This window comes from Vombatus ursinus, unplaced genomic scaffold, assembly GCF_900497805.2.
Source record: "Vombatus ursinus unplaced genomic scaffold, bare-nosed wombat genome assembly UNPS02013006.1, whole genome shotgun sequence".
NCBI lineage: Eukaryota > Metazoa > Chordata > Mammalia > Diprotodontia > Vombatidae > Vombatus > Vombatus ursinus.
In genome coordinates, this window is record NW_020952784.1 from 9,630 (window position 1) to 19,394 (window position 9,765).

Below are 9,765 nucleotides of genomic sequence, written 5' to 3' on the forward strand. Positions count from 1 at the left end.
GGCATGGTCTAAACTGTGAACGAGGAGGATTATTTCAGCAACTACTGCTCACCTATACTAAATGACTCAACTCTGGGAGCCTAAGCTATCCCTTTGCATACTGAAGATTCTGATTCCTTCCATTCCTTCCATGGATTCCACTCCAAGTTGAAATTAATTCATACCCCACAGCTCAGACAGATTCCATACTAAGAGATATAATAGAAATAGGGACAACATAAAAACCAGCAATCCAAGATGTCACAACCAAACCAACTGGAATCCCATTCTGGAATGTCTGACCTGTAAAAATAGACATGACTCTCCTTCAATGAAGAAATAGTACAGAGGTAAAGTTAGGAAAGGTAGTCTTTATTAATAAAAACATGGAGCTTTGATTAAACACACATCATTGATGACATACATTATGGATAAAATACAAACAGGGTGAGAAGCTTTTCACAGTGCCCCTCTGAGGTGCCAAAGAGCTCACGGGATGAAAGCCCCCCAAGGTCACCAACTTCTCCATTCAAATCAGGTCTAAGAAACAATCAGCATTATACCAGAAGCTAGAATGGCGAAAACACATCTAATACTCTGAATTGTTGTCTCCTCCCTCACCTCCTAAATCATCCAAATTTAAATCCTGTGATTTTTTTAGTGTGCAAATAATTTTCTTTTGGCCAAATAGTAACCCCAGTTCCTAAAAGCATACATCATGTCACGATAGAGCATCCATTTCAATCAAAAAAGATAGAAGCCTCAGCAAGATCAATAGACACTTAAAACTGGAAATCTAAAAAATGGCCACAGGTTATTTATTTTCAGTTTTTTTGTTTTTGTTTTTTTGGCAGTACAATCCACACCACTGAGAGGAAGCTCAGAAATTACAGGTATGCAAAGTATGACTCCCAACAGACATCTTCAACTGTCCACTAGTCTTCTTAGTAATGTCAAATATTTCAGAACTCCGGCTGTTGCTGTGGAGAAAGAGTATTACTGGCAATCACTATTTAAAATGGCATTTTGGGTTACACGTGATATTTGGATATTCAAAAACATACACAAACATTTATGTACTTAGAAACTAACAACTCAATACTCTAACTTAAATAAAATTTCCTTTTTGGTTTGACAAAAATGCTCTTAAAAGGCAGGGCTTTTGTTTTTGTTGTTGTTGTTGTTTGGAGTGCAAAGTTATAACTGCATCAATAGTATCTCTCTCTTCCACTGCTTGTGGCAAATAGCTTCTATCTAGAAATGCAGTGTTCCATTCTTCCCTGTCCCCAAATGGCTCACCTTGAACACAGACCCTACAATGCACTGGATAACTTCTCTTCTCATTCAGGGGTTCTTTTGTGGTGGCATTCAGAAGAACAGCGTCGCAACATCTTTTTAGGGAGAGGACAGGCACATTTTTTCATTCTCGGAGCTCTGCATGCTTAAAAAATCTGAGTTGGCATAAGGGAGTGGAGACCCCCTGGAAGACAGCAGCACCCAGCAGATGATGCCTACTGCTGCTCCCAAGTGCACACAAGGCAGAGGTTATACATCTGCACCCATATACTGCTGTCTTCTGCTTTAATACTTAAGTTCAGACCTATCAGAACCATCATTATTCAAGCCAAAGTTAGAAACTTTCAAATGGCTTGAGTGGGCATTGAAGTCCTTTCATTTCTCTTCCCAAAAAGAATGAACGTGTCTACTCATGGGTTGGGTTCATCAGTTTAAAAACAAAAAAAAAACAAAGCCCAAACAAAAAAAACAACCACTTTCTATGAGGTAGCTGAGGTCAACTCCCAAGTCCACAGTACAAACAAAAGTGCTTAATCAATGCTCAGGCATTTATTAATGAACACTGTCCAGGTGCTTAATAAACTCTTTCTTTGGACACAACACACAGATCCCTACAGACACATAGGAATCCTGAGAGAAGCCTATTACAGAGTGAGGGTGAAAAATAAACCTACGCATGAAGGAACCTTTGAGGTGGTCCTGGTGACAAGGATGATGCCTTGTGGTCAACATCTAACAGTCAACATTCAGCAAAACTCAGCAGAGTGAGCAGCCTGACTCAAAAGTGCACTGACCTCGCACAAAGATGTGGAGACCACCTAGACCAGGCCAGGAGGACTGGAGGATAGCTCTAAAGTCCCCCAGAACAAACCCTGGCCTCCAGGGGCCCCTGGCTCAAGGGTAGCTGGAGACCAAACCTTCTCTAGGGACCACTTTCCACTGATGCTCTTCTCTCTCATTATTCCATTTCCTTCTGGCATTAACCCCCAAATCACCCCAAACCAGGCTCCCAGGGAAGAACACTGCTCCCTCCAGTCCCCCAATTTATATCCTTGAGTTCTTTTAAATGTCAGCTCACATATATACAATGCTATTTTCTTCCAGAGTGTTTTGTTAATGAATGGCTTAAATACTTCTGCATAGAGGCCCGGACCCACAAAAGGCTACTCATGATTCTAATACTGGTGGCATTATATATATATACACACATATATATGTATATATATACACACACACATATATAATAATCATTATCATATATACAAGGACACACATTTGTGTACACACAACAGGCACACATGTGTGTGTGCATACACACACCCCTCCCCTCCACGGTAGTGTACTGTAACTGAGCAGTATCCTTTTTGCAAAGCAAGCTAAGGCTGGGGCCACTTGGGGGAGAGTCTGAAATTGCAGGGCAAGGAGAGGATGCCCAGAGAATGAATATATGCAGTAAGGAGAAGCCCTCAATTCCTTCCCCACCACAACTACCAGACCTCCACCACCATCACCCCACCACCACATGGACTGCAAAGGGGTCCAGTACACCACAGTGCATACAGAAAATATGAAAAACAAGCAGGAAGAAGAAGAGGAAGAAGACTGCATCCCGTTGAGTTATGTCTCTGTGGTATAGTTATTGTAGGCTAGTGATGGCAGAGTCGAAAAGCTATTCCACCGCCTCCCGCTGGTATTGTGCTGGGGTGGTTCTGCACGTGCTTGCTCTTTGTAATTACCCAGAATGTTTTTGGCTTCTTCTGCATCCTTCAAAGGGTTTTCTCCATACTCGTCTTTCAGCCACTGCCGAAACTGGGGGGGTTCAGAAACAAAACCATCACACACACACACACACACACACACACACACACACACACACAGAGGACCCAACAGCCCAAATTGTTTAGATTTTCTCAAACAGCAACAGGAAGGCATGTGCAGTGCTCTCTACACACAGTAGTAAGGGTTTAATAGATGTTTGTTAAATAAAAACCACCACCCTGGTGCAGGCCATCATCATCTCAAGACTGGACTACCCCAAGGGCCTTCTGGTTGCTCTTCTGACATCTATTTCTCCCCACTCCACTGCCAAAGTGATCTTCCTAAAACACAGGTCTGACCATGTCGCCTCCCTCTTCAATAAACTCCAATGGCTCCCTATTACTTCCCGATCAAATATAAAATCCTCTGTTCGGCTTTTTAAAGCCCTTCATAACCTGCCCCCTTCCGGCCTTTCTAGTCTTTTTGGATACTTTACTCCTCTCAATGTACTTACTGGCCAGGTCACATTGGCTTCCTTGATGTTCCTCCATATCCCACCATGCCCTTTCCACCAATGCCTAAAATTCACTCCTCATCCTCACCACTGCCTCTTGGTAGTTCTCACCACTCAGTTCATATACCACCCCTGCGAAAAGCCTTTCCAAGACCCCCAGAGGCTAGTTCCTTCCTTCTGTGGTCACCTTTCTTTTAAACGTAAAAAGTGAAGGATAAACACCATCACCACCTTCCATTTACACCGTATATATTTTGTATGTACATCATCGTCTGAATGGTGTGTTCCCCACCAGAAGACGAGCTCCTTGAGAGACAGAGACCATCTTTTTTGCCTTCTTTTGCACCCTCAGAGTTCAGCACATGATAGCTGTTGACTGACTGAATGATGAATAGCCACACCATCTTCTGTTCCAACAACATGCTGACAGGCATCATCATCATCATCATCTTTGAAAGGTTTCAGAGGGAAGTCATTGAAAAAAGCAAAATAAAGCAGTAATGTCAATGACTTGAGTGTGAGAAAATGAGCATGTATAATGCCTGGGGATTGGAACAGGATGGAAAAAATTGAGAAACCTGGAGCAAATGGAGAAAGAAATGTTCTGCAAGTCGTCCTCCCTGTAAATTCAAAATAGAGTGGAAATGCTGATGGCTCAATGCCAAAAACTGTTTGGGCTCCAAGTTCTCTAGTATAAGCTTGCAAGAAAAGGGCTTTTCTATGTCTAGAACTGTCAATATGCTTGTGGGGTCTCACTGAATACCATTTCATAAACTGATTTTCCATTTCTAGTGGGTCCAAGAATATCCTCTATACCATGTGACAAATAAGGCTGTTCCTGTAAACTCTCTGTTCCCGTAACCCTCTCTGTTCCTAGGCTCACCTCATACGTAGCCCCACTCCCCACCCTCCATGCAAGGCTTCTTTACTCCACAGGCCCACTGTAGCAGAAATGTTACTAAAAGAAGTCTTAACCTATCATGCTGGAATGTGAGTCAGAGCACTCAGGGCCCATAAGCCAAATACCCTCTGTGTATTGAGAAGGAGCAAAGGACAGGCAGGAAAGGGACACCACATGCTAGTTCAGTCACTGCTACTGTCTGTGAGCCTTTGGGCAAGTCATTTCCCCAAGTCTGAGCCTCGGTTTCCTCATCTGTAAAATGAAAGGGTGGGGTTAAGAGATGATCTCTATGGCCAAAGGGGCCTATAGAATTATATGATTAATCATACAAAGGGTGCTCTAGAATTATATGATTCCAGAGCTTTAAGAGCAGAAGGCCCTGTAACAGAGGCTTCAGTCGACACACACACAGAGAAAACTCCCATGGTTACCTGGTGAACTTCATTCTTTTCAAACTCCTGGAGCTGCTTCTGGAAGCCCAAGTTGGGATTGGCACAAGACCTTCCTGCCCGAACCATGTGTAATGCATCTTCCCAGCCAAAATCAGTAATCGTCATAATGTAAGCAACTACCAAGGTCACACTTCTGGAAACACCAGCCAGGCTGAAGAGCAAAGAGACAAGTGAGTCTGTGTGGGGTTCCAACTGCAATATTTTTTTTTTTTTGATGAAGGGAATTTTTTTTTTAATTTTAACTTTTTTCAACTAATAAGCATTTATTTTGTCTTCCTCTTATCTCCCCCCTTGGGAAAAAAAAAAGTAAAAATGAAACCTTTGTGACAAATATGCACAATTAAGCAAAATAATTCCTATGTTGGCCACGTCCAAAAATATGTCTCCTGTGTTCTGAGTCGCTCAGGAGGTTGGTAGAACACTTCCTTAGTGGTTCCCCAGAATTGTGGTTGGTCATGGCATTAATCAGACTTCATCAGTCTTTCAAAATTTTTTGTCTTTACAAAGTTGACAGCAGAACTGTATTGTAGAAATTGGAGTCTTGATTTTGCTCACTTCACTTTGCATCAGTTCATACAAATCTTCTCAGGTTTTCTCTGAAATCATCCCTTTTATCATTTCTTAAGAGAATAATGGTATTCCATTACATTCATATACCATAGTTTCTTAAGGCATTCATTCCCCAATAAATGGGCACTCCTTTAGCTAGTTTCCAGTTCTTTGCTACTACAAAGATAGCTGCTATTTTTGTACATATGCATCTTTTTCCTCTTTCTTAGGTCACCCTGAGGTAAAGATCTTGTAGTGGTATATCGCCTGGTCAAAGAATATGGTATAGTTTAGTAACTCTGAGAGAACCAGTTCCAAATCACTTTGGAATGGACCAATTGGCTGGACTGACTCTACCAACAGTTCATCAGTGTGCCTGTTTTTCCACGCCCCTCCAAACATCTGTCATTTCTTCATTTTTTTTTTTTTTGGTCTAGTCTGATAGATATCCGTAGAACCTCAGAGTTGCTTTAATTTGCATTTCTCTAATTATTAGTGATTTGAAGCATTTTTTCACATACTTGTTGATAGCTTAGACTTCCCTTGAAATTTGGCAGTAATCTTTTACCCCAAATGCAATTTAATACCAACAATCCAGTAACACAACAAATCAAAGGGGAGGGAGCAACATGAGTCCTGCTCTCCAAGATTTAAAGTAAGCAGATAAGCTTCATTTTGCCCCACAAACACATTACTGAACTGATATACACACAGAATTCTATTGTCCAAGGGATTTGAATTAGAATCAGAGATGCTTCTCCATTTTTTATTGATATTTAATAAGCAACATTTTAGCTTAATTTGTTCAATCTCTTCTGTTTCTTTGGCTTCTGTTATTAAGCAGTTCGTGAACCATAAAGCATTTAAATGCAGGAGGAAAGAATGAAATGTAAAGTAAAGCAGAAGTGAATTTGCCAGTTGAAGAATTTTTGATGCCAAAAACAACATCCTTAATCACTTCTGAAAACGTTCCTTTTATTTCTATGTATCTGGTTTCTGAAGGCATTTATTGATAGAGCTATTGTTCGTTACAAATTAAATGTAGCCAGCTTAGTCTATAAAAATGCTCTGAAGAACCAGTGTTTTCACTAGTACAGGTTATTCCTTTCACTGCTAGAAACTGAAGCCCTTCCATGACTGGCATTTCATCCTGTCTTTTTTTTTTTAATTTTCCCAAATATTCTTCACAGAGGATTTACTCAAAATGGACCTTCCAGGCTGGCCGTTTTGTTTTCTCTCCTTCTTACTCTGGACAGCTGACCTCTACTGGTCAGACACTTGCCTGCTGCTCATGCTCAAATCATGATGTCCACAAACATGTGGTAGCTCACACACACACCACGCGATTCTTTGGTTTTCTTTTGGTTTATATGTCTTTTTAATTTCAGGATACTCACCTCTGTGGTATCACCAGAAGAATATAGGTACACAAGGTGGTCTTTTGGGGCAGGAAGTAATTTGGCATCGTACAAAGATCTATACCATTTCTGAAATGCAATATAACTCGATCTCCTGTAATCTGACTCCAAATCCAATTCATTATCCATCTCCAACACTTATTTAATAATAAACATTGATGGATTCATTCAATAAATGCCCATCTAGTTTTATAATATGGGCAAAATGTATCTTTCAGTGTGGATAGTTAAACTGATACATGTTACTATTTCACTAAGGATGCTTTGAAGCATTTCAGTACTTGATTATTAATCATATTAATTATGCTATCAATGTCATCTATAATGAGGAACACTTAGAAAACTTCACCATCCATAAGGAATCCTTCTTTTTCTTGGCCAATCCTTCTTATGCTAAGACATGTTCCATGATGTTGGCAAACATCTTTGGTGAACCTGCATTGCCTTGCTTTAACACCTCATTTGCTGTCTATACTCAGTGCATCTCTGAATAAAACCACCTTGGCCTTTGCCTCCACTGGGTAACTTTGCTTTAATAGTGCTTTATCAGTAAAGACCTTTTCAGGGTGCATTTTGCTCTATGGATCCAAATGCTTTTATGTAGTCAATAAATAGGCAGGAGCCCATAGCTGCCACACCTCTTAGTGAGAGGCTTTAAAAAACCAAACATTTAATTACTTCCTCCTACCTGTAGGGCAGTTTAAAACATATATAAAACAAGTATAGCAACAAGTTTATACCAAGCAGTTCAGCTTAGGTTTAGCACCAGGAGATAATGTTATCTCAAGTACGAAGTAGGATTGTGAGGGTGTGAGATTGGAAAGCTGGACTAAATTCTAAGTCCCAAAACTCAAGTATTCAGAGGGCAGTCTGCCTGAAGTATTATGAATGCCCATGCCAACAGGTGTAATCATATTCAAATACAGGTTAAAAACACACTGTAAAAGGCAAGAGTATATAACTTTTTGATTACCTGCCATTTTTCAGTAATTCTTTTGAAATTTCCATTTGCCCACGTAATCAAAAGGTAGCTGAAGTCTGATTTTTAAATTAAATATTAAATCACATCATATTAAATCTCCTTAAATGAATGAATGAATGAATGAATGAATGAATGAATGAATGAATGAATAAATAAATAAATAAATGTGGCTTCCAGAGCCTACTCCGAAGCAACAAAGCTTTCTGGCTTCCTGCCTTAATCTTTCTTCTTCCGGCAGGGTGGAGCTACACTCACCATCCTCGGCCAAGAAGGAACTTAGAAAGAGCTGTTCATTCATTAATAAGTATCATTTTACTCTTAAATAGAAACTTCATTCCAGACATCTCAGAAGCAGGTGGAGCTCCTACCTCATGGGAGTTAAGAAGTGTCAAATATTTTCTCTACTTTCAACAGACAGAAAGGCTCTGGTGAGAAATTGTCACTGAGCTGACAAATGAAGTCAGTAATGGTATTAGGTATGATCACGGGAAACAGCAAGGGCAGCTAGGTAGTACAATGGATAGAGTGCTGGGTCTGGAGTCAGGAAGACTTATCTTCCTGAGTTTTCAAACCTGGCCTCAGATACTTACTAGCAGTGTGACCCTGAGCAAGTCACTTAACCCTGTTTGCCTCAGTTTCATCATCTGTAAAATGAGCTGGAGAAGGAAATGGCAAATCATTCCAGTATCTTTGCCAAGGAAGCCCCAAATAGGGTAATGAAGTCAGACACAACTGAAAACAACAATAATGGGAAATAGCACTATAGTTCAAGTTAAACAACTTAAATAAAATGGTTCTGACACTTAATATTTTTGTAACTCTAACTAGTTACATGACTGTGGGCAAGTTACTTAGCCTTTCCAGGTCTCAGTTTCCTGATCTGTAAAAAGATATATAATACGTAGAGCGCTGTTTACAAAGCTCTTAGCAATCAGTAAACCACTATAAAAATGTTAAGCCATTACTGCTATGATTTTGTACATGTAGGAGGTGAAGGGTCAAGAGCTATGATAAAATTTCTTTTTTCCCAGTTATTGTTGTTTAGTCCCATCTGACTCTTCATGACCCCACATTTGGGGTTTTTCCTGGCAAGGATACTGGTATAGTTTGCCATTCCTTCTCCAGCTCATTTTACAGATGAGGAAACTGAGGCAGACAGTGTTAAGGATTTGCCTAGGGTCACACAGTTAGTGTCAGAGGCCAGATTTGAACTCAGGTCTTCCTGACTCCAGGCCCACCGTACCTTGTAATCTAGCCACCCCTATTATTTACCTATAAAGTACATAATAGTACTCAATCTCATTACTGTGTCTGAATATACAGTATATAGTATCTGCAATATAAAGTTGAGAATGTTCTTTCATGTTTCCAAGTTAAAGTATTTTGAAAATATGCTTAAATCCACCTTAGTTTCCTGACACCTTTTATATAATTGCTCTTCCCCCCCCTTTCATATATATAGATATACACACAAACACACACACACACACACACACACACACACACGTGCATGTAACTACCAGTAAAAAGAACAAAATTTTGTAAATACTCAAAACAATGCAATTAATCATCAAAAACAAATAAACAAAGCAGTTTGTAATTAGAGAATCTGCAGAAAATAACCCAGTGGTATCTTAGTAACACAATGCTAAATAAAATGGAACACCTACATATGGAACAAAAATTCCCCAGCAGAGGGATGGAATAGCATCTAAAGGCCATTCAAGTTTTAGGGCAGAAACTCACTACCCATAAGTACCCACAAGTATTCTATTGGGATGCTAAGGGGAAGCTTAGAAAGAGCATTTTCTTTTGCCATGAAACCTCAAGGGTCAAAACAATCCCTAACAACAGCTCAGAAAGAAAAACAACTGGGATCCTGGGGGCAGTCTTTGGTGAATGAAAACATCAATTAA

General features: G+C 40.0%; 1 protein-coding gene across 3 annotated transcripts; it reads right to left on the reverse strand.

The window, feature by feature from the left end:
- Positions 1-330: 330 nt before the first annotated feature.
- Positions 331-5,081, reverse strand: LOC114040363 (dual specificity protein phosphatase 22-like). 3 transcript variants are annotated; one of them, XM_027858454.1, is made up of 3 exons: positions 4,880-5,080; positions 3,012-3,084; positions 331-959 (listed from the first exon to the last, which is right to left on the reverse strand). In XM_027858454.1, exons 1-3 carry the CDS (start codon positions 5,003-5,005, stop codon positions 904-906), a joined length of 255 nt encoding a protein of 84 aa, XP_027714255.1. In that variant the 5' UTR covers positions 5,006-5,080; the 3' UTR covers positions 331-903. The 3 variants fall into 3 exon arrangements, 2 of the variants coding, with proteins under 2 accessions (XP_027714255.1, XP_027714254.1); XM_027858453.1 differs by lacking the exon at positions 331-959 and adding an exon at positions 1,232-1,420 and having other exon boundaries at positions 4,880-5,081; XR_003568775.1 differs by lacking the exons at positions 3,012-3,084; positions 4,880-5,080 and adding an exon at positions 1,279-2,884.
- Positions 5,082-9,765: the final 4,684 nt, after the last annotated feature.